The sequence below is a fragment of the Gigantopelta aegis genome, chromosome 3 (genome assembly GCF_016097555.1).
Source record: "Gigantopelta aegis isolate Gae_Host chromosome 3, Gae_host_genome, whole genome shotgun sequence".
Taxonomy (NCBI): Eukaryota; Metazoa; Mollusca; class Gastropoda; order Neomphalida; family Peltospiridae; genus Gigantopelta; species Gigantopelta aegis.
The window spans coordinates 82686390-82712479 of NC_054701.1; the positions used below are offsets into that span (position 1 = coordinate 82686390).

Below are 26090 nucleotides of genomic sequence, written 5' to 3' on the forward strand. Positions count from 1 at the left end.
TACTAGTATACAGATTTTATGGCTATACCATCACGGGCTTTTTTTTTTAAACGAATTTTATATAAAATTTTATATTGAAATTAGTTTCCGGCATACTTCGTAATTCACCCGAATCATTTCGTATACCCTCGGCATAATCCCGAATGTTTTCAAATTCTTTTCAAATCACTGGCATGATTTTGTAAGTAAGGTTTTGATTGATCAAATGAAAGGTCAACTGGACATGAGTTCTAACGGGGTGCTGTTACTAACAGTGTTAGAACCACAGGTAATAGTAATTAACCAGTGGAGCTAATTTTAATTAGATTGGTATTTCTTAAATGTCATCTAATCTACTCTCTAAAAGGGTGGTGGGTTGGAGGCATCTACATATTAATTTGATTTTCAAGTGAGGGTTGTGTTAATGCATTATCTTCAGAGTTGGGAGGCCAGTAGCCCGAGTACTCTGACTCTGACTGTAAGAGAGCTAGACGGACATTTGGACATAAATACGCTCTCATTACAGTCAGAGACCAACCTATGTATTTTTTGGGCAATTCCTGACAACCAAAAAGTTGGCAAAGATTTCCGCTCTAATACCACAACAATCCTATGTTTGACGTCAAATACCTTTACATCGATCATTTTCGAGTTAACTGATTTAAAAAAATCCACATATTAATCACTAATACACATACTACAGAAAGAAATCCGACAGCACCCACATTCAGCTACGCTTCGTGACACTCCGTCGTCATAATTACAAAGCTCGGGGACCTATTTCGAGACGTAGATCACGTGATCGCCCACTGGGCTATTCCGCCTAGTAGACGGAATGGCTGAGTGGGCGATCATGTGACGCAACGTCACGATATAGGTCGGCGAACTTAGAATTCTGCTGTCCGGAGTTTGCCGAAGCGTAGCTGAATGTGGGTGCTGTCGGATTTTTTTCTGTAGTATGTGTATTAGTGATTAATATGTGGATTTTTTTTTATCAGTTAACTCGAAAATGATCGATGTAAAGGTATTTGATGTCAAACATAGATGTGGTATTAGAGCGGGAATTTTTGCCAACTTTTTGGTTGTCAGGAATTGCCCAAAAAATACATAGGTTGGTCTCTGACTGTAATGAGAGCGTATTTATGTCCAAATGTCCGTCTAGCTCTCTTACAGTCAGAGTACTCGGGCTATCTTACAGTCAAAGTACTCGGGCTAGGAGGCCAGTACCCCAACAACCCAGATGGCTATGTCATCTATTTTTAAAATTCCATCCCATCTACTTTCTAAACTTTCATCTCACCTATTTTATTCTTTAAAGCTCTGGAAGCCAGTGTACCACGACTGGTATATTAAAGGTTGTGGTGTGTGCCAGCCTGTCTGTGGAATGGTGCATATAAAAGATCCTTTGCTACTAATGGAAAAATGTAGCAGGGTTTGACTACATGTCAAAACTATCAAATGTTTGACATCCAATTGTCGATGATTAATTATAAAATCAATGTGCACAAGTGGTGTGGTTAAACAAAGCAAACGTTTTTTTTAAGCTTTGAAAGAAATACATGACTCATCCAAAATGATTTTTATAGACTCGCTTTCATATCACCGGGCTTTGCAATATATACTCTTCAAAAGAAGAAACGCAAAACCACATTGTCGTAACATTTGGAGAATTGATTTAATTATTGAATGGTGAGTCCGATAATTACCAAATGTTGCAGGATTGTTCACAATTCACTCTAGTCCATTGTGAGTAAGTGATAGGACACACCACCAAGGTCAAGGTCATCTGGAGTCAATACCGGGTGTGGCCTCCGCGTGTGTTGACAACTGCCTGGCACCGCCTGCCCATTGAAGCAACCAGAGTACGGATGACGTCCCGGGGGATGGTGGCCCACTCGGCCTGCACGGCTGCTGCCAGCTCGGGCAGGGTCTGGGGCTGTGGTTGTCGCTGTCGGAGGCGTCGGTCCAACTCGTCCCATAGATTCTCAATTGGGTTCAAATCCGGTGATATCGATGGCCAAGGAAGGACATTAATGTTGTTGTTCTGTAGGAAAGCCGTTGTGAGACGTGCTGTGTGAGGCCTGGCGTTGTCATGTTGGAACACTGCGTTGGCGTTGGCCATAACTGGAACGATGTGTGGCCGGAGGATCTGGTCAATGTAGCCCTGTGCATTCAGGTTGCCCTGCACGTGGACCAGGTCAGTTCTGCCAGTGTGTGAGATGGCTGCCCACACCATGACACTACCCCCGCCGAATCTGTCCACTTCCTGCACGCAGTTTGCCGCATAACGTTCACCACGACGCCTATACACGCGACATCTTCCATCATGGCGTCGGAGCAGAAATCGGGACTCGTCACTGAACCACACCCGTCTCCATCGCAGTTGAGGCCATTGTCGATGAATCTGGCACCACTGTAGTCGGAGTCGACGGTGTTGTGGTGTTAAGATGACACCTCGAACTGGACGTCTGGCACGAATTCCTACCTCACGTAGGCGGTTCCGTACGGTCTGGTCGGATATCCTGCGCAAACCTGGTATTGCTGCGGCTGTGGAGGTGGCAGTAGTCAATCGTTCCCGAAGGTGGCGTACCCGGATGTAGCGGTCCTGCCCGGGGGTAGTGACCCGTGGTCGACCGGATCTAGGGAGGTCACGTGTTGATCCATGTTGCTGGTAACGGTCCCACAGTCTGGAGATGGTGCTTGGGGACACATGGAATGCCCTGGCAACGGCCGTTCTGGATTCGCCTGCGTCTAATCGGCCGATGGCATTGTTTCTCTGCGGTTCACTGAGACGTGGCATGTCCTGGATTGTCAACTGTCGGCCAGACACAGAGGCCAGGCAAGCGAACACCCTGCACTTTTAACTGTCGGTGTTCATGTTGCACGTGCAGACAACGCACGTGCAGTGGTGACATGGTTTGCACGTGGCTGCGTTTTTGCGAATATTCACATTTTGGAACTTTATTGTACAGTAGCTGCGTTTTATCGAATGTAACCGTGGGAATGTGTTTGGGACATGCAATGACCTTATATTCACAAAGCATGAACCGGTAGGAAACATAAAATCGGAGTTATAACCCATTTGTACCCTTTTGCGTTTCTTTTTTTGAAGAGTATATATAAAGCTGGAACAAGATGGTGATACTAAAGTGTATTTTTATCTTCTGTCATATAAAAACATTTCTTGTTCGGTGGCCAGCCCTGTTGGTATCATAGGTATAGAAAAAGCAGATTCAGCTGCCAAGTCTGCTTTGGATTTCACTTATGTCATTGTTGGTGTGCCTTACACTGATTTTAAACAAATTAATCAATACATCTTGGCAAGATGTTTGGAACGGTGCAGTTGCAGTCCTCTTATAAGCACTGCAGGAGGGATATGATCTTATATTAAGCCAGTCTTGGCAGTGGCAGTCCTCTTATAAGCACCGCAGGAGGGATGTGATCTTATATTAAGCCAGTCCTTTTATAAGCACCGCAGGAGGGATATGATCTTATATTAAGCCAGTCTTGGCAGTGGCAGTCCTCTTATAAGCACCGCAGGAGGGATATGATCTTATATTAAGCCAGTCTTGGCAGTGGCAGTCCTCTGATAAGCACCGCAGGAGGGATATGATCTTATATTAAGCCAGTCTTGGCAGTGGCAGTCCTCTGATAAGCACCGCAGGAGGGATAAGATCTTATATTAAGCCAGTCTTGGCAATGGCAGTCCTCTGATAAGCACCGCAGGAGGGATATATGATCTTATATTAAGCCAGTCTTGGCAGTGGCAGTCCTCTTATAAGCACTGCAGGAGGGATATGATCTTATATTAAGCCAGTCTTGGCAGTGGCAGTCCTCTTATAAGCACCACAGGAGGGATATCTTATATTAAGCCAGTCTTGGCAGTGGCAGTCCTCTTATAAGCACCGCAGGAGGGATATGATCTTATATTAAGCCAGTCTTGGCAGTGGCAGTCCTCTGATAAGCACCGCAGGAGGGATATGATCTTATATTAAGCCAGTCTTGGCAATGGCAGTCCTTGGCACTGTAGGAGGGACAATATGGTCTTATGTCAAGCCAGTCCTATATGCAGTGCAGGAGGGATGATATGGGTTTTTTTTATCATGCTTGCATCAATCATATATAATTGAAACATTTATTCTGAAGGATCCTCCACATCACCACATTTTGGTGGAGTGCAGAATTTGCTGGCTAGATGAAACATTTTATTACAACAAACACAAGTCACATTTATCACTGGTAGTGTTAACTGTGAAATGAAAAGTTGAGTACACTTAGAACTTTGACCTGCAGAGGTCCTACATGTATGCACAGAATATTTCTCTATTTTCTATGCTGGAGAATTAGTAATCAGAATAGCCTGTCATGAACTATTTCCCGCTAACTCTAGTGGATATGTAAAAGCAGATGAGCTTAAACATTCACCAATTGACTGAAATGACTAAGATGTCCCAAACGATGAACATGTTTTGCATACTGTTTAAACATGGCAATATGAAAGTCTCTTTCCAACAATTATCAGTTTTCTTCTGAACTAAATAGTATTTAGAGATTGCAGTTATATTAATATTTTATAATTAGATGTCAATTTATGATGTTCCATTCATTATTTGTAGCATAGCAGAATAACCTCATTAGACAGGCATTGACATAATACTTAAAATAACAACAGACCAAGAACAGAACCCTGTGGTATCCATATATGTATCTTCATGATACCGGTACTATTAATTTAGTATCATAATTTATACTTTATGATAAAGTTCCATGTACTGGTATTAGTTTGTTCAGAATAATTATAATTGCAAAAACCACTGGAAATTATTTGGTGTCTTATTTGTTTTCAGGTTGTGCTACATTGTATGTCATAGGAAAAGAGTTCTCCATTAAAATAAATTGATACTGATTTTAATATATAAACTAACATATAACATGACAAATTTGATGAAAACATTTTAATATACAAACTGCACAATACATCAAATGACTATGCATTAAAATATACTTTTACAAACAAATGGCATTTAAAGAAAATTCATATATTATTGAAAATATCACATATTACCTGCTCGAATAACCACCATGAATGATTATAACTAGGAATTAATACAGAAACTAGCCATAATAATGAACAAAAACAAATAAAATAATAATAATAATAATTAAAAAACAAAATTAATAATTGTACAGTTTCAAATATCAGTTGATTTTTTGCTTAATTTTGTTCTAACCAAGCAAGCACAAACAAACAGAAATGTCTCTTAATGTTCCCATTTTTGTAACAGAAAGGAAAGGAATGCTGTCTAAAAACACCAAAGTACATTTTAAAAAATGTTTTATTTCATTATTAATTACATGAAGCCATTTTGATTATCCATATTTTAAGGTGTACATATATATGGTGTATATTATAAATGTAGCATCATTTTCATAAATATATTCATAAAAATTACCCTGAACTCTATGACACTGCTTGACCATTTCACGGACAAATAAACTGCAAGTTCTACATCAAAAGAAAACAAATATATTGCACAATAAATATTGATATACAAGCAGTTCTATGTGGCGACACGAAACATGTAACAAAATACATGTTTGATCATTGTCAGATCATGACAATTCGACATTATACTACCAGTTTAACTAAAGAAAATGGTGACCATCATTGTCGGAGCAAAATTATACAAGTAAGCAGCTAAATATAATGCCATAAGGGTCAAACAAATGATAGCAATTCTCTATGCCAAATATGATTCAATATAAAAAGAAAAAAGAAAGAAAAAAAAAAAGAATAAAAAGAAAGAAAAGAAAACTATGAAAAAATAAAGCCCAACTAATTTTAGGTTTAAATCTGTGATGGCTGGACTGACAAAACAGTAGAAAACCATAACTCTTTACTTCTATGAAGAGAGACATCATTTCATTATTAACCAATAAGATATAACAAATATTATGTACCAACAATTTTGGTTTTATGTGATGAAAACTAAAATTCTTCACCAATATATATATCCCCTTCTACTTCTACTCAGTCTGTAGACATACATACAATTTTTTTTTTAAATCATCATGGTCTTTTCCTTAGTTTTTGTTTCTTTGTTTCCACAATAAAGTATGGAGCATTTTGTTAGTGACTACTTGATGTTAAAAATCTCCTTGTTCTATTTTAAGATCTTTGTAAGGATTCATTGTTTCTGCTTTGGCTCCAACACACATTTATAATAATTAAATATGATACATTTTGAAGGATAATAAAGTTTTATTATTCAGTAGATTACTTCAACACAACTTCATGCAAAATGTCTTGAAGGTATTTCTCGATTTCATAATTTGGATGTAATACCATACAATCGTCTTATTTAGTGTTATAATAGTCACACAGTTCATTATAGCACAGGACATTGCTATTGACAAAATACACATATAATGTGATTTTTAATTTCTTATTAGCCAGTGATTTAACAAAACAAAACAAAAAAACCTTTTGGGGTCCACAAAATGTGGTATGTGTTTAGTTTTGGTGCTTCTGGTAAAATATTCAAATAATAACTTGGAGGAAGAGCACAGAATACATGTACAAGACTTGATGTTGCTTCTGGTATAATGGACAGATAACTTGCAGGTGGGGTGGCACACCACAAGGGACCTATTGGTGATTTTGGTATAATTAAATATAATAATAATATAGCAGGGTAGGGGTGTATGTGCAAAATAAGGGACCTGATATTGCTCTTGTATAATGTACAAATAACTTTAGCGGTGAGGAGCGCAAAATGTGGGACATGTTGGTGCTTCTTGTATAATGTACAAATATAGACATTTTTAGGGGCGGGGACAAAATGAGGGTCTGAATGGTGTTTCTAGTATAATGCACAATAAATAAACAACTGAGACATTAAAATTAAGTAAATAATTACTTACGTAAGTTGGGCTGATCATGTACAGAATATAATTATATATTTACAAATAATCAACTTTGTAACTGATGTAGATACTCATATTATATAATCATGGAATATTGAAATAACTGTCCAGGGCCCCGTTCCACGAAGCGATCTTAGCCCTAAGATCAAATGAAGTGCATAGGGTAGCTATGCGCTTACGGTAATCTTAGGGCTAAGATCGCTTCGTGGAATGGGGCCCAGTGCAGGAACAGACGTATATATGAAATGAAACAATACAAAGATGAAATATATACAATGGCGGTGAATAATAAAACACACAATTTACTGTTACTACTGCAGGAATAAACCAAAATATTGTAAAGAAGTGACCATTGCTCAAATTTATGTTTTAGCACAACTGTTAACCAACCAAAAAAAAAAAAAAAAGTCATATCCTCAATGACTTAACCTTGATATAACCTTGTGGAAATTAGCTAGAAAAAGAGAATAATTAATACTCAGGATTATTCGATTAAAAGTTTAACTGGAAGTATCAGAAACACTGTATTTAAGTAGTAGATTGGATAGAATGATGTTCCTATCATTGGTATAATAGATTTGGTGAACTTACTTTTTTGTTTATACAAACTATATATATATATACACAATAATATTAGCACTGCTGTATTCCAAATGATGACTTTATAACAGAAAAGAAAAAAAAAGAAAAGATAAAGATCACAAAATGTTTTAATGGTTTTCTTTGAAATTAAGTCTATAAAGATGCAAGTACACAGCTGTAAAATCACTATTATGCCTTTGAAACATTCTGAATAAGATTGCATGGCAGGCTCACATTAACTGATAAAGGGTTAACACTTGCCCCATAGATACATCTGTAGGAAACATGGGATATGTTCAGTCTTTGATTTCAGTTCATACAAGATAAAATCAGTAAAAGTTCACAACAAATAGTCCAATACAATCATCAAATTATGTGGAGCATAAAACATGTGGTTTTAGTCACAAAAAGAGAGAGAGAAAAAAAAAGAGAGTCATCTGGTTATTTTATGAGGACAACTGCATTGCCAATCTTTAAACATAATTCTCATATTCATCAAACTGATATATCATAAAATATGTATTTCAGAGATACTTAAATGTACCTTGTGTCTTCCATAAATGTTGTGCTTATTGCAGACACACCAGCGTTCAACAAATGTTTGAAAACGTTACCAGGTCTCACAGACAGAAGCTTTGCCTAGTGCCCTAGGTAATACAATGATAATTTCCACCAGCTGAGACCAAAGACTGTGGACCCTGACCAACATGATTCTCAACAAGATCTGATACATTACAGAGGCAGTCTCAAAGTTGATTGCTGACCAAAACTATTTATTAATTTTTCTTGTGAGGTGTACAGAGTATACCTTGAATTACACGGCCACAAAATATTACATCCAAATAATTTCATTTGCTACTATTTTATAAATTTATATTGTTGGAAAATCCAATAAAGGTGACCAACATGTTAATACAATGTACATGTATGTGACATCACAGGTTGGCTTTGAATTACTTCTCTATACTGATAAAGAACTGGCTGCTATTTTAAAGGCATACTGTCATGGATTTAAGGGCCTTATTTCTCTAAAAATTTATAATAAATACAAATTACATTAATTTTTGGAAACCAAATCTAGCTATCGCATCACCATAACTGAACCACGATGGAGTGAAATCCATGTCAACCCTCTCCGCAATTTTAGTTTTTTAATTATGGACCATTGCCATAATTTAATTATTTGTATATAATATCCTTAATAAGTGGAATATGGTGGCTACGTAAATGGTTGAATAAAGTACATTTAGGGATAGATCCAATATTATTTTTTCAGGTAATACTTTGTTAGGCCATTTTATAGGTCAGTGGTCTGTGACAATATGCCTTTAATGGATACATGATTAATATTTTGTCTAATTTACGTTTTTGTAAATAATTCCCAAGGAAGATACTTTAGATGCCAAATGGCAATACGTTACAGTTTTAAGACTCTCAAGTTAATTATATAGAGATTATTATACGAGCTTGTGTGGTGTACTGATTTTACAAAACAAGTATTAGGATTCTCGTATTGCCTAAACAAGAGCACGGATAATACATGAATCATGACACACGTTTCGTAAAATCAGTATGACTCACATGTGAGTGTAATAATTTCTTTACTATCCACATTAATATTGTTTTTTTAACATGGGCAGTGTTAAAATATTTAAAATAAGTAAACGATGAAATGACCTCATTTTGGTAAGCAACATCATCTTCACTCAATAGAAAATAACATTATAATGATCAACCAATAACAAAAGAAAATAAAGTTACAATGAACATTACTTTTTTAATGAAATATGAAATGTAATTTCCATATTTCACAGGCACAGAGCTAAGACTAGGTAAGTAACATCATGTTATGACATCGCTTCTCAAAATTACGTCATTGGTTGGTTATGTGATTAGACTTGTTATTAGACGTGTGCTTCGCATGGTTTTTAACTCAATTATGTTGAACCATATTTTTAATAAACAAAGATAGTATGTGGAATAGATTAAAATGTAGTTATTTATCACAACAACATGTAAAAGTAGCAAAATACGACATTTGCAACTTTAAAAGAACCAAAATTTCAAGCCATGGTGCAAAGCTACAGAAGTTACAATGCATAAGATTAACTATTTTCATGATCGGCATATTATAATATTTATTTGAACAAACTTTGCACATGATTATTTTCAATCAGATATCTACCATACACTTTGAGGGTTTTCTTGACACTCGTGTCATTAATTATCACATTTGTAAAAGCTTTGGAGATTTCTAAACGTTCAAAATATACCACAACCATTTGCTATTAATAGTAATTCCATCTACTAAGAAACTGGCAATGACAAAACAAAAACATAGCATAAATAACACTGTGGCTGTCCTGTTATCAAGCTGGATAGAATCATTTGGTATTTGGAACAATGGAAAGGACTGGAATATTTGTTCAACAACATCTAAACACATTTTAAACTCCAATTATTTTGTGTCAAAACAAATGGTCATTTCAGCACTTTTTCAAAACAGTATCAATTACACAGGCTAAATTTGATCTGATAAACAAATGAGTTCTATGTCAGTCTCTGTACAGACAAAATCTGTGAACAGACCTTGTAAGCAAGCAAGTTCTATGTCAGTCTCTGTACAGACGAAATCTGTGAACAGACCTTGTAAACAAGGGAGTTCTATACCACTCTGTATAGATACCTTATAATGAAAACTGTAGCAGGTTTCCTCTCTATGACTATATGTCAGAATTACCACGTTTGTCATCCAATGGTCAACAATTAAGAAATGTATGTGCTCTATTGGTGTTGATAAACAAAACAAACTTTTAACTGTATAGATACCAGCTGTGGACAAACCTTGTAAATGATCAAGTTCTATACCAGTCTCTGTATATATTTTATAAACCAGCTAGTTCTGTACTAGTTATCTGTACAGATACCAGATATGGACAGACCTAGTAAATGTACCAGTTATCTACAGGCACTAGCTTTGGACAGACATTGTAAACAATTGAGTTCTGTACCAGTTATCTGTACAGGCACTAGCTTTGGACTGACATTGTCTACACTTGAGTTCTGTACCAGTTATCTGTACAGGCACTAGCTTTGGACAGACATTGTCTACACGAGTTCTATACCAGTTATCTGTACAGGCACTAACTTTGGACAGACATTGTCTACACTTGAGTTCTATACCAGTTATCTGTACAGGCACTAGCTTTGGACAGACATTGTCTACACTTGAGTTCTATACCAGTTATCTGTACAGGCACTAACTTTGGACAGACATTGTCTACACTTGAGTTCTATACCAGTTATCTGTACAGGCACTAGCTTTGGACAGACATTGTCTACACTTGAGTTCTATACCAGTTATCTGTACAGGCACTAGCTTTGGACAGACATTGTCTACACTTGAGTTCTATACCAGTTATCTACAGGCACTAGCTTTGGACAGACATTGTCTACACTTGATTCTATACCAGTTATCTGTACAGGCACTAGCTTTGGACTGACATTGTCTACACTCGAGTTCTGTACCAGTTATCTGTACAGGCACTAGCTTTGGACTGACATTGTCTACACTTGAGTTCTATACCAGTTATCTGTACAGGCACTAGCTTTGGACTGACATTGTCTACACTTGAGTTCTATACCAGTTATCTGTACAGGCACTAGCTTTGGACAGACATTGTAAACAACTGAATTCTATACCACCTGTGAACAGACCATGCAAACATGCAAAGTGAACTCCACTTAAAGTTATCTGTACAGATACCAACCGTGGACAGAACTGGTATGTAAGTAAGTTCTACACCACCAGTGGACAAACCATATAAACAAGTGAGTTCCATATCAGTTGCTACGAAAATATACCAGCTACTGACGCACTCACTCTTTAAGATATTCTATAGCTGTGGACAGATCTTATACACCAAACAATAATACAATTAACGATTCTCTCTGAAGACGCACATCACCACCAGACCAACTATACACTCAGCCTAACAAGACTAAACCGGTGCATCTACGCTGAATCCTGGTAGTAGTCGGAATTGAGAGTGAGGTTGCCGTTGTTCAGGGAGCCGACGGGTGAGGACGTCAGACTGTTCTGTCGGTTGAAGTGGGTGCTGTCAAAGCTGCTGCTAAACGCGGCCGTCTCTTCCTTGTCAAATGGAGGCTGACACGGCATGTTGACGGTGTCTTCGTCTGTGAGCTCATCAACCTGATGTTTGTATGAGAACGGGATGCTAGGAACCGATGTGCTGGAAATTTAAATAATATGCCATGTGGGGTTTTTGGTGTGTTTTTTTTTATCAAATAATGCTGCCTAATTGTATAAAGTATTACTAAGCTTGTTTGTCATGTAATTTAAATCCTAGGTTATTTATGTTGCCAAAAGCATGTGTTGGTTTATTTGTTTTAAATATCAAATGATGCTGCCAAATTGCATGAAGTATTGCTAAGCTCGTTTGTCAGGTAATTAATTTGCATTTAAATAATACTTGTTCAATTCTGACTCAGTTGAATTAGAAATCGGTTGGGTCACCAATTACAATAATTATATCAATGAACAGTACATTGTATTTAGGTTTAAAAGATAAAAACTGAACCAATTATATTGTGTACAAACTGTCTAAACAGCAAATATAACATTCTCAGCCCTTTTATCAAGATGTCAAATTTTCTTAAATTTTTAAATGAACAAAGATTCATAAATATATGCTTGTATCAACTAATGACAACATAGGTTTTAGACTATTAAATGTGAAAACACAAGACTTTTTTATGTCTAAGATTAACGACTGTAACGGCTAACAGTATAAAAGAACTTGACGCTCCCAAATTCCATTATCAAACACAAACTTAATTTCTCTTTGCAGTTCACTACCATCTTTAGTCAAGTGTTGCTACAGGATATGTTGACTACAATCAATCAGTTAACAGATTTTTTTAGATTACATCTATTGTCAAAATTCTAATGACTTACCTAAAAAATTCCCTCAAAAATGTTCCATAGATGAGCGGATCAAAACATGTGAAGTACAGGTAAGATGTCACATCCACCACACTGTTAAAATGAAATAAATCATTAACTGTTAAAATGTGTACTATGACGTCATATCAATCACAATTAAAAATGAAATAAATCATAAACTGTTAAAATGTGTACTATGACATCATATCCACCACACTGTTAAAAATCAAATAAATCATAAACTGTTAAAATGTGTATTATAACGTCACATCAACCACTGTTAAAAATCAAATAAATCATAAACTGTTATGTGTAATATGATGTCACATCCACCACACTGTTAAAATCAAATAAATCATTAACTGTTAAAAAGTGTACTATGACGTCACAACTACCAAACTGTCAAGTTAGAAATGTGCTGACGAGTCATTAAACAAATATTTTTTTTTTTTTTTTTTTTTTAACTTCTAAAGCACGATTATACACAAGGAGTAAAAATCTTTGTGTACTTCTTCAAAAACTAACTTTTTTGTACATTGGACTGTGAGATAATACACAACTGTGTATTAACTACATGTATGTCACAATCCACTTTCAATATTATAGCTTTTTCTAATACATGAATATAGTTAGAAGCACTCACCACATTCCATTCCGCACATTGGCATATAATAGTGCACTTCCTATAGCCTGAGCTAGGTTCAGAATTGCAAGGAAGGAACAATAGTAGTAAAAGGATTTCTTGGCTGAAAAGACAATGACAGTATAATTAATGTCACCTGAGCAAATGAAGAAGCAGAACAGGTGCAAATTAAAGAGTGTGACCTGCCCCCACCAAACCACTCCCAATCTGTTAGTTATGTTGTTTGCATTTATTTCACAGTAAACAAATTTTTAGGAATCTTGTTGCTAACCTATATTTTTATAACTTTCGTTAAACGTGCCACATGGTGACTGGTGACTCTTTAAAGGAGCAAACATCCATTATTTAACCAGATAATATAACCAGTGCTAACAATAAGACAGGAATAAAAATTTGCTGCACACTTTTTTTTAATGTTGTCAATTAACAATTTTTTATTACAATATTAGATTCAATATGTAATGTAGTGTTATTAATCCCAACCGGAGGGGACTATAGGTTTCATCTCTGTCCTGTCTGTCTATCCATCTGTGCCACATACTGTTTTTCAGATGTTTTTTTCTGTATATAGCTTTATCATGTAGTGTTACAGATCACGTTTTACTTTCATAGCGATTTACCAATTATTGACAGATTTACTGCCCTTGAACTTAGAAGATACGAAAAAAAAATTCCAGATGTTTGTTTCCACAATACCTTGTAACAGTGAATTGAAATTTTTTGTATAGCTTTATCATGTACTGTTATACATAACATTTTACTTGCATGGTAATTTACCCATTTTTGACAGAGTCATGGCCCTTGAACTTGGGAAATAAGAAAATGAGTTTTGTGCATGCTTTTTCACAATACCTTGAGATATTGAACTGAAATTTCTTGTATAGCTTTAGCATGTACTGTTAAAGATCAAGTTTTAATTTCCTTTGGAATCAGTAGAGGACATGTATAGCTTTAGCAGTGCTCTCAGAATGCTTGTTAATATTGACAGTATTATTTTCATGCACTAAAATGTATTTCATATATCCTAGCTGGGAGTTACTTTAATTCATATTGGGTGTTGCATTTTTAAGTCTTTCGATATAAATTATATACATATGACAAATACTTACATGGCAGTGCCAGTTTTGTTTTCAAGCAGGAAAGAGGCAAAATAACAATAACAGAGTATACCTGAAATATAAAAAATAAAATACTTCAACCAAAGTCTATTATAAAAACCACTTTCTATGTACATGTTTGTGAGTTTCAAATTCAAGTGAGCATTTTTGCTCATGGAACTGTGCATTTAACAAGTGTTTTAGCACTTTTCACAATAACCTCACATTATCAAAGTGTGTTTGCCAATGAAGTGAATATAAGCTGGAAGAATTCATCTACTTACAAGAAAGAAGAAGAGTGAACTTGATAACCAGAAGATCATCCCTCCATGTGCGAAGATGTCAAAATCATCCGTCGTGTTGTCTCTCCGCATGTGGAAATTAGAATCAGGAAATTTAAACTCTAACGTTCCCTGGAACAAAAAATAGAAAGTTGATAATTCACAATTAATAAAATTCAAGCCCATCAGATATAATTTTGAAATGAAATATTTGGAGTGAAGAGGGGGCCACACATATAAAACACTGACTGATATCATGGCAACTGGAACACTGATGGAAGGAAATGAATTAATAAAATCCATCACCATCTCACAGGCTACTCATACCAAAAAGCTGTAAGTGGTCTTGTATACATTCTTCTGTGTACTTTACTAGGACCTCTCATCATTCGAAAAAACTGCACACAAATTTTATGTGCATGTGGCTAACATCAAAATGCACTTTGCCTTTAGTGGTACTTTTTGGGATCTTCGGACCAGTCTATTGTAATACGGAAATTTTCCATTTGTTAAAGGTCAGGTTAAGTTAAAAAGAAATGCGAATATTACATATTTACAAACACAGGTACTTCTATGCATGCACCTGTATTGTTCATATTATGTGTAAATTATAAGCTAGTGTCAGAGCTTTAGATCTCACTTAATTTGGGCACAACAGGGACTGTTATCTTTTCTGAGAGAAGAAACGTTGTTTTAGTTTAGTACTGTCTTTAACAGCTGCTGGAGAGTTGTCAATATTCAGAAATTCATTTCAAGTTAGTTTATTATAATTAAACATAACATTTCAGTGGTTTTGAGGTCAGCATGTTTGTACTTAATTTGGGCACGATTGTTTTGGGAATATGTATTTTGGGCACAATGTTTATTGCCTCGACTTTGATGCAAGCTAAAGCCCTGAGTGTAAAATTACGGTACAGTGATCACTCTCTTACCTGAGTACACGAGTAAGCCAAAGCGATTGTTGATGTGACAATCAGAACACGACGAATACTCGTGTGGCTGTCCAGGTGACCTGTAATGTTATGAATTATAATGAGTGGAATAGAATATGTCAATAAAAAACATAAAAGACAATGCATGCATGTACATAACAAGTCTCAGAATTAAAACATTTTTAAAACTGTGATCAATGGAACCCATCAGGAACTGCGATTTTTTTTCGTAATCATGATTTCAGTTTTGTAATTGTACCGACTACCCATCGGAAATGATTATTTCCATAAAATGTTGAAGCTCGATATAATAAAGTTACATACTGAAAGCATCAAGTAAGGGCTATTCCAGAACTGATTACAGGGGGAAAGGACAGGAGGTACAGTGATTATTATTTTATGCCTGGTGGGTGTGCTTCAATTACTTTTCTCTATGCATATTTGGCTGAAACAAACTTTTATTTTGTGGATGATGACTAGATACCAAATTGATTCCCACACTGACCCCGCCCCACCCCACCCACACACATAGGATTAAACTGGCATTAGCAGCATTGTAAACTTACCAAAAGCCAATCCAAATGTGACAACTGATAATTCTGTAAAGAGGAGGAAGTAGCGCAACACCAACCACAGAGCCTGAAGTAGAATAACAAAGAAGGATTAATAAATAGATTATAAAAGGAATGTTTGTTTTATCTACATATCAGTACATTTTACCCTAACACCTCCTCCCCCACCCCCCACACCACCCCGGAACTGCTCCCTGGCGATGTCAGAGATCAGATCCGGGATGGGCGTGCCTGAACCTCTTTTAGATGTGTACGTTAAATGAGTTTCCCATTCCCAATATATTTTAAGCTAAGGCAGTATGATGTGTCTACATGGTTATTTCTACAGTATATTAGTAGTAGGGACAGGAAAAATCCTAATAGCTTTACTAAGAACAATCAGTTCTATGACCATTTCAGACGAAGCTCTACCACTGAGCTACATATTCCTTGTTGAATATAGGGCAATTCCACAAAAAATTATACCTCTGGAGTGAAATCTTTTCCCCCTGTTATGCCTTTATTTTTCACATAGAATTATTTGTAAATAATCAATAAATCATAAAGTACTCAGGTTTTAATTCAAAACTGTGTCATGTGGCCTCAGATTACAGTTATCTTCCCATTTGGTTGTCCAAAATCTGGAAATTTGACCGCGCAAGTAGTCTGCTATTTGACTGTGATTATTTCATGGCAGACAGCTATGAAGTGGCAACTGTTTGACTGAAGTGACAGGGGATAGCATGTAGTTTGTAAACATGTGTAACTTGCTGACATTGAAGACTTGTTTGTGGTAATTCCGGCCCATGCAAAAGTAGTGCTTTTTGTGTAAAATGGGTGTACTCCGGCCTGGTTTAGAGGGTGTGTCTGTTTAAACCAATATGCTGGGAGAAAGAGCTGGACAACAGGGGTTGTCCTTTTCAGGGTATGTGTCCCCCATGCAGGCAAAGGTACATACAAAACTTCACGGGCCTGCTGATATTAATAAAAATGTTATAGCCACTAAGGCTATATAGAAACATACAGCGAAATTAATTGTGGTATGAGGCCTGATATAGTTCACACATTACACCAATTAAATGCTTGATTCTGATGAAAGAGAGGTGAAATTACACAGACTGATTGTGAATACCACAAGGAATATGAAAACTAATTTATTTATTTTCTAAATATTTTATTAAATTTAAAAAAAAAAAAATATTGAATTTATTAAAAATTAAAATTAAAATTTTTAACTTTTAAATTTCAATATCCTCCAAAATAGCATAAAATGACCTCTGATGTTACTACAGGTTGTTGCAATATTTTTTAACAGTTTTGAGCTAATAATTTGGTAAAAAAGAGCAAAAGTTGGATTTTATTAGTCAATATTGAGATTTTAAATTTGTTTTACATATTGAGTTTTAATGAGTTTCTCAATTATTGCAATTGGACAGAAGATCTAAATATAATGAATATATTACTACTAAATGTAATTAAACACTTTAAATAAATAGTATACAGTTTTTTAACAAGATTAAGTACTCTAATAATACATTTCACCTACATTTATGTAAATTACACACTTCAGTCATTTTTCAAAAATGGTCTTTTATCCTTAGAAAATCTAATAGGCTAATATTCTATGCTGTCTGAATGTATTTATTGTGTTCAGTAATCAGATGCTGGTATACTTGTTAAGTTTATTGCAGAAAATGTGCCAAAAAGGTTAACATTTGGCTTGTTATACATATGGCAGAATAATCAATAATGCATATACAGTGGTCATTACTACAAACATCCTTCCAATCAAGAAATACTACACTGAGGTATCCAAGACACTGGCACATGACTACACTTGTTAACAGTTATCACTGGAAACTGAAAAATATGGTGCAAGTACCTCTTGGTAGGATTTATATCAGCATTTTGTGACAAAATATTCATTTTCAAAGTTGTCGTCAACAAAAAACATATTATGGTGTATACCTTAGTAATATCTGTAGGGCATATTCATATTAATATGCATTTATATGGACTGTTTTGCCTTTTACAAAGTGGCTACATGTCTAATACAGTAAATGAAATAGATTAAGTAAATACAGCAGTTCAAAATTGAATCTGAGGCCTATCATGTCTAATTTTCCCTGAAATTAGTGTGTAAAAATTTGTTGTAAATGGCCCCAATTTTGGGACTTTCACCATCCCTCTGACACATTTCTAATAATGTATTATGAATTCAGTCACCATATCTTTAATAAGCCTCCACTTATCATATGTAAAATGCAAAATTTTACAGTTTTAGATTTTAATTTTTTTCAAAAATTTAAATTTAAGTTTAATATTTCATTAAAAATTAAGTAAAATCTAATGATTGATTTTGTTTCCTTTAAATATTTTAAAATCTTTCCAAGACAACACTGTGCAGATAGAACATATGTAGAAAAAAAAATAGCTGCTCATTGTATGAAGAAATTCCAAAATTTGATAAAGTTATTACATTTTGAAGTTGGTGTCCCTCAAGTTTCCATTGCTAAAATTGGCCATGGCAAGGCACTGTGGTAGGTGTTTTAACACAGACTCTATATACCCTCAGTTTAAAGGTGACATCCCGATACTTACTGAGCATTGCTTTAATATGTATATCATTGGAATGCATTAGTGTGGGGCAGTTTTTAGGGGGGAAAATGGACTGATAGGCCTCAGATTACAGTTATCTTCCCATTTGGTTGTCCAAAATCCAGAAATTTGACCGTGCAAGTAGTCTGCTGTTTGACTGTGATTATTTCATGGCAGACAGCTATGAAGTGGCAACTGTTTGACTGAAGTGACAGGGGATAGCATGTAGTTTGTAAACATGTGTAACTTGCTGACATTGAAGACTTGTTTGTGGTAATTCCGGCCCATGCAAAAGTAGTGCCTTTTGTGTAAAATGGGTGTACTCCGGCCTGGTTTAGAGGGTGTGTCTGTTTAAACCAATATGCTGGGAGAAAGAGCTGGACAACAGGGGTTGTCCTTTTCAGGGTATGTGTCCCCCATGCAGGCAAAGGTACATACAAAACTTCACGGGCCTGCTGATATTAATAAAAATGTTATAGCCACTAAGGCTATATAGAAACATATAGCGAAATTAATTGTGGTCTGAGGCCATGTAACCTGGCGGCCATCTTTAATTTGTGCTATTTCCTCCTAAGAATAGAACCCAAATTGCACTGAAATTTGTTTTCAAAAATGTCATTAAAATTGGATGAATATGATAAAGGTAAGTATTGCATTTTGTTTCTAAGATCTTGATGGTAATTCCCAAACAACACAAATTAATAAATTTGGAATAGATTTTTATGAATAAAAACTTAACTTATAGCATGACCTCGTTGCGTCAGTTACCTTTTGAAGCTTAATTTTAATATTGCCCTCCTACAGTGCTACCATATTTTATATTTTTTTTATATTCTCTTAGTTGTGCCATGGTTATACAACATGGCAACATAATAATCTAAATGGGCACACCATGAATTAAAATTTATTGGTAACTGACGTAACTCCCCAGTCAGTAACTGACGCAACACATTAAAACATACATTATTTTCCATTGTTAAATTTCTTGGAGGCATAATTTAAGATTGTGAAATGTGTTAATTCCCAAACTAGAGTGAGTGCTATAAAAAATTTAACAATAAGTTTCAGAATTTTCTTGACCTTTGCACTTGTAAGTTTTATAAAAAAAATTATTATCACATCTGTGTAAAACTATTTAAAAAAAAGTTTTTAAGAACTTTAAATACTTTCACTCCTTAGAAGCTAATCTAAAGATGTCTATTTCACTGAAATAAAATAATCATGACTCAGTTAACACTGTTTTTAAATAGATACATGTATGTAGATGATATCAGTTTCACAAGCATCAATGCATATACCCTTATACTTCCAAGGTGTATAGATTTTAACGTCAGATGCACATAGAATTTGTTTCATTAGATATATTGTATTGCTTGTGATGTCAGAGGTAGACGTTGTTTCATTAGCTTAGATGAATATATGTACAGCACTGTTTATTGTAAACAGTATCTGAAATGCTCAATAATAATTACCGGTAACACAAATTTAGAATTGCAGTTTCATGCATTTAGTGGCAAGTCACTTATTTTGCTATTTTTACATTTATTCATGATGAATAACTACACATTAAATGATTTCATACATAATCTTTCATAATTAACTCAGAAAAATAAATCAACATTATGCATATGAAAGATGGCTTGCTGCTAATGAAAAAATGTAGTGGGTTTCCTGTGAAGAGTACGTATCGGAATTACCAAAAGTTTGATATGCGACAGCCAATGATTTTTAAATCATTGTGCTTTAGTGGTGTCATTAAACAAAAAACTTTATTTCTTTTCATAATATTAAATGTATTTTAACTTGTACAACTAAGCTGTCAATCTCTAAATGTGCATTTGAAGTAGAATTTGGTGAATACCTTTTTTAATAATAAATTCACAAAGAATTTATGTCAAATTGATGTGTATATAGGGCAATTCCACGTTAACTGATGCAACATTCAGACATTTTTTAACGTCTTGATTATTATTATTTTTAAAAAGTATTCAATAAAAATTCTTAAGAATGTTTTTTTATTGAAATAAATATGTTGTGACAAAGTCATGTAAAAAGAAAATTTCATTGCATACAGTCTCAGCACAACTAGAATCACAAATGAAGTGTGGGTAACTGACGCAACAAAAAAAGTAACTTTTATTTGACATGTCTTTGAACTTGCCAAAATTCTCTGAATCTGAAGTATCAAGTTTTCAGGTATATATAGAAATGTGTATTGGACAGGTAATCTGTGATAACTAGAACAAGAGAACTAAGTTTTCTACAAAGAATTTTTTATTAACTTTCTTATTAATGGGTAACTGACGTAACACTAAAAGTAACTGATGCAACATTTGCGAATCATAAAAACTAATAAGAACGTATTTTAAAAATAAAACATTGTCTTTGGCAACTGGTTCATCTAAATTGTAAGAAATACATAAATCTTAAAAGGGAATTTAAAAAAACCTAACAATAGGGGCATGTTTAGGGTGGTGGGTTGGGGGTCAACCCCCCATTTCCCAACCCTATCACTGCTCAAAGCAAATTATTATTATCATTTTAATATGCATATACATGCATTTGTCATGATGAATTTTACTTGTAGAATGCAAGAAATTGCATTTTAGGATATCAGGTTCTCACAATTTTCCAACCCGCCTCCCCAGTAACTTGGGCAGTTGCACCCTCAATGACAGCCAGTCTAAACCCCCACTCCCTTCAAAATATTCTGCACACATGCCTCAACAATGAGACAACAACTTATGTTTACATGTACATCTTGATTGGATGTGTAATGATATTTTTTTTGTAATTTCCAAGTACATTGTATATATACTGCATTCACTTTCTTATGACATTACCAAATGACTGAACCAAACCAAATGTTTTGTAAGAAATCGATGGGAATAAGGCAGATATTGTAAATAGCCCATATTCTTTCTTTATAATCTGGGTTTTTTTTTATTCTCAGAATGCTGTCCTGTCACATTTTTTTTTCTTATTTGACCTCACTTTATCTTGCCCAATTTTTCTATATTCTCTGTTCTTTTCCCTCTCCAACCTCTTTCAGTCTTCATTCAAATGTGCTGGATTCTCATTCATGTTCTAGGTTGCTGTCTTGGGAGGTATTCTACTAAAAACATCAGCAACTTGGGATATTTTCAGGAGTAGTAACCAATTTATCAAATGAAAGGACATTTGCTATTTAGAACTATTAAAGGTGCAAACACATAGTTGCATAATACATTTCCAAAAATTATTATTATTATGTTAATTATCTTTTGAAATGTAAAGGTTATTCTTGAATTAAATTACATGCCGATAAAATATTAAAACAAAATAACTTCATTTGCAGGTAAAAAAAAATTCATATCATTACAAAATTCATTTCAGGTGACTCGCAGTTAATTGTGTGAAATCACATTTTAAATTTGAGTTGCAATTCCACAATGACAAAGTACTGGCTGTTTTGTTGAATAACTGATGCAAATTGTTTATGTACTTTACAATTTTAGCCAAGAATTCATGGGAAACCACATGGGAAAGAACAGCATATACTATTGACATACCAGTCATGGGGCACTAGGTTGGACAGAAAAAAATGCAATGGGTATACAAAGTGAATCCTAAGGTGAAAGATATACTAATTAAGCAATGTTCTTTGTGCTTAGTATTACCAAGTTTATATACTAAATTGACAAGCAATACGTACCTTGTCTGCAATGTCACCAGCTTCCATTGAAGCATTCACAGTCATAGACACGATACACCTCAAAACACTGATCACTGCGATAATGAAAACCTGCAAACATCAAGCATTTGTGTAGCATTGTAGCATACAACATCAGGATCAGTATGACAGAACACCAACATTTTTAATAAAATAAGAATCAAGTCAACAAATCTATAGAATTATTTTAACTAAAACTATATAATAATATTTTACAACTGATAAATAACGCAAATTTGATAAGAAAAGTGCAAAAATTTAACAGCAAAAGCCCCCCCACCACACCTTAAAAAAAGGTTGCCTGTAAAATATTTAATACTGAATTGCATTTTTTCTAAAAATTCTTTGCTATATTAGTCATATACTCAAAAGAATATTTACGGCAATAAATTAAGTTAGAATTATTTAACTGAAAATGTACAACCTAATTTTACATGATATACATTTATGTAATAAGTTAAAAATATTCTCGTTTACTTAAAGACAAATTACAGTTGAATTTGGTAAAGAGATTTAAATAATTAAATTGCCAAAAAGCTAATAAATAAAATCAGATAAACACCATTTTCTGAAGAGCCTAAATTTTCTCTATCTGTTTGGCTGACAGAAGTGTGAATTTGGCTACAGATTTCCTGACTAAGTTAAAGTTTGTTTTGTTTAACAATACCACTAGAGCACATTGATTTATTAATCATCGGCCATTAATAGCAAGGGATCTTTTATATGCACCATTCCACAGACAGGATAGCACATACCACAGCCACTGATAAGCCCACTGACGGGGATCGACTGTGCATTAAACAAGTACTTTTCTCACTGGGTTACGTCCTACCCCGACTAAATTCACCAGAATGCTAATGTTTCAAACCCACTGTGTGTGGGGGGGGGGGGTCTGTCTGTTTGTGTGTGTGCGTGTGCGTGCGTGTGCACGCCTTGATTCGTATAAACTCACCAGTCCATAGAAAGCCAAGAAGATGGGACTGCTGCTGTTCCTTAGCTTTGCGACAGCTGTACGGATTCGCCACAGCAGGAACATCATAAACAACACGTTGGGTATCAGAATAATGAGATCCCAGATCCGCACTCTGGAAAAAGACAATAATTAATTAATGATATCACTTTCAAGTTTAAACAGAGAATACAGGGGTAACACACTGTTCACACTCTTTGTCTTCTACCAAATCCATAACTTTATAAGACTTTTAAAGGCGTTTTATTTGTGACCTTTTTTTAAAAAGGATTTTGCTGTCATCAACATATTATAATGTTTTGATGCAAATTCCTGCTCTTGTGTTATTTTAAATGAGAAGAAATAATTTTTAAACAATTTTAATTTTCCATGACTTTCTATGACAGTACAAAATTCCACAATTTTCCGTAACATTTACAAATTCCATGACATTCAAGGATTTCCAGGTTCTGTATGAACTCTTAACAGGTTTTAAAATGACCTGTTGTGCACAAAAAAATGTAATAGGATATGGTAATCTGACAAGTAAGTTGCACTGCACGATTTATTAATTTTGTTTGCTAGCTATATATATACATATATACCATCTTAATCCTGTGAAGATACATGTATATGTAAGAATGGAGAACATCACATACCAGTTTAGTCCAAAATATTGATGAAACAGGGCTTCTAAATTATAGTAGCCCCTCTCTCGTGGCTAGTGATATTCAATGTTGGGCTAGTAAATAACTACTATTGCCATGCCCAGCGGCTAGTGAAATGTTTTGGTCAAATGTTGCAGTTAAGTATATTTTGTAAATACCCCTACCCCCCAATGTTAGTGCTTTTAAACTCTATCTCCTTGTTTAGGTGACATATCTGATAATTACTATTATTTAGTAAATTTTTAGGGCTAGTGAATTTTTAATCGTGGCTGGTAAATTTTAAAAATCATTGATCCCATATTGCTAGTGGATTTTATAAAAATTCTAGAAGCCCTGGAAGAAATGTTACATTTTAATTTATACATGTTTAAATATCTTTTAATGTCCATAGTACTACTAGACTTGAGAAGTACATTGCACATTTTGTTTTTACATTACTAACTACTGTATTCTTAATAATTAAGTTTTTCGAAATAACTACAAGGTAAATTTATACCTTGAAGTTCCCAAATCTTCATTGAGAATCCATTGACATGGTGGCTGGACAATATTGGAAAATGGAGTGGATCCGTTATTTGGATGAACCTGAACCGGTACAAGATGTTTAGCGCTACTTCCATTGACAGATGCTGAGGACCCATCTTGCGAGAAAATGTTGGAGCCTTTAGCCATGTTGTCTTAAAGTCTGCAGATTTCCAGACACTTTTTTTTTACAGAGAAATGTTGATTAAACAAATATCAGAGCACTTCCAGCACCACATAACTGCAATCATGACATTTCAGTCATAACATGTTCTAACTGTACACAGGTCATCTGAAAGAACACAAAATTGTAATTAATAATTATGTAATTGACATGAGGTATGCAGGAAATGTTGCTCAAAATCAGGCTTCTCAAAACTGTGGTCTCAAATAATAGCTTCGTTCACACAAAACTTCAAGTCAAATTACAGTGAGATGTATTACAGTGCTGTCCGGTGTATCGGCGCACCTAAGCATTCAAGGACCATTTTCTATGTAAACACTGTGAAATACTTAATAAAATGTGTCTCTCACAAATGAAGCAGTGCATAATCTGAAATACACTACAAATTGTTTTATGTCTGTAGTAAATAAACATTTTAAAATGGTGCATAAATATAGGTCCCCTCTTGTATCCAAAACGATTTGCATGTCCGGTGATTCATGCATGACTAAGATGCCTACATGGAATTTATTTTTTTCGGGTGGATCTTATTTCTCTTTTATTTTTTGTAACAATGTGACAATTGTGAACTGGAATGACTGTCAATTATGGTGTAAAACTTTTGTTTTGTTTGCATTTATCTGTTTTCCTTTTCAGTTTAAATAAAAATAACCCAAAAAATAATTATACCTTCTACTATAATTTAATTGCACCCTTAACAATAAATATGTTGATACTTGATTACTCATTGTAAATGGAATTGAACTTTAATTCGTTAAAAACACTGACAACATGACAACTTCTAGTTCACCAAGGTAAACATCTACGGTCCGTTTTTTAACATTTTGACATTTATTGGACCCGATACAGCAGTAAACATCACAATAATAAATATAGTGCCGGAGACGTTTATCTTGATGAACTAGACAACTTCCTAAGCATACTCGACTACCATTTGGTAAGTACAGACTGCGCAGTTTTAATACACATTATTATCTGATGGTAATGAAAGCGTCATAACTGTCCAATTGTCCGAATTGCTTTCATACGGTCTGAGTAATATAAAGGCAAAAATAGTAGGTTCAAGACTTTCAACTTTAAGTTTAACAACAGTGTTGTCAACACAATTTTGGGAGTTGTGAATCTTAAAACACAGAATTTTGGAATTGTTGCCAGTTACAGAAGCGAACAACGAAATAACACACAACAATTAAATATATCAATATAAACACAAACTTTACAAAATGTCCATGTCTTTCTACAAATTTAATCACGAAGTGGGTTGACCGAAAGATGTTTTATTTTTATCCTTACTAACTTCCGGTGACGTCAATGTAGTATTAAACGCGAGTAACTGTACAAAATGTGAAGTAACTGAATTACGGAGTCAAATTTATAATATAATTTGTTACGCCCCTATCAATTAGAAATAAGCACTAATAATGTTCCATTAATAATACAGTATTAAATATGTCAATATGAAGTTATAATCATTGTATATTTATCAAACAAATAAGAAT

At 34.6% G+C, this 26090-nt stretch overlaps 1 protein-coding gene across 2 annotated transcripts; it reads right to left on the reverse strand.

Moving 5' to 3' along the window:
* Positions 1-4919: 4919 nt before the first annotated feature.
* LOC121369175 (transmembrane protein adipocyte-associated 1 homolog) lies at positions 4920-25889 on the reverse strand. Of its 2 annotated transcripts, none has more exons than XM_041494087.1 (11): positions 25807-25889; positions 24382-24699; positions 23221-23353; positions 22251-22340; positions 15974-16046; positions 15408-15487; positions 14479-14607; positions 14207-14267; positions 13098-13200; positions 12467-12547; positions 4920-11741 (listed from the first exon to the last, which is right to left on the reverse strand). In XM_041494087.1, the coding sequence occupies exons 2-11, from the start codon at positions 24555-24557 to the stop codon at positions 11504-11506; spliced, it is 1164 nt and encodes a 387-aa protein (XP_041350021.1). In that variant the 5' UTR covers positions 24558-24699; positions 25807-25889; the 3' UTR covers positions 4920-11503. The 2 variants fall into 2 exon arrangements, with proteins under 2 accessions (XP_041350021.1, XP_041350023.1); XM_041494089.1 differs by having other exon boundaries at positions 25812-25875.
* Positions 25890-26090: the final 201 nt, after the last annotated feature.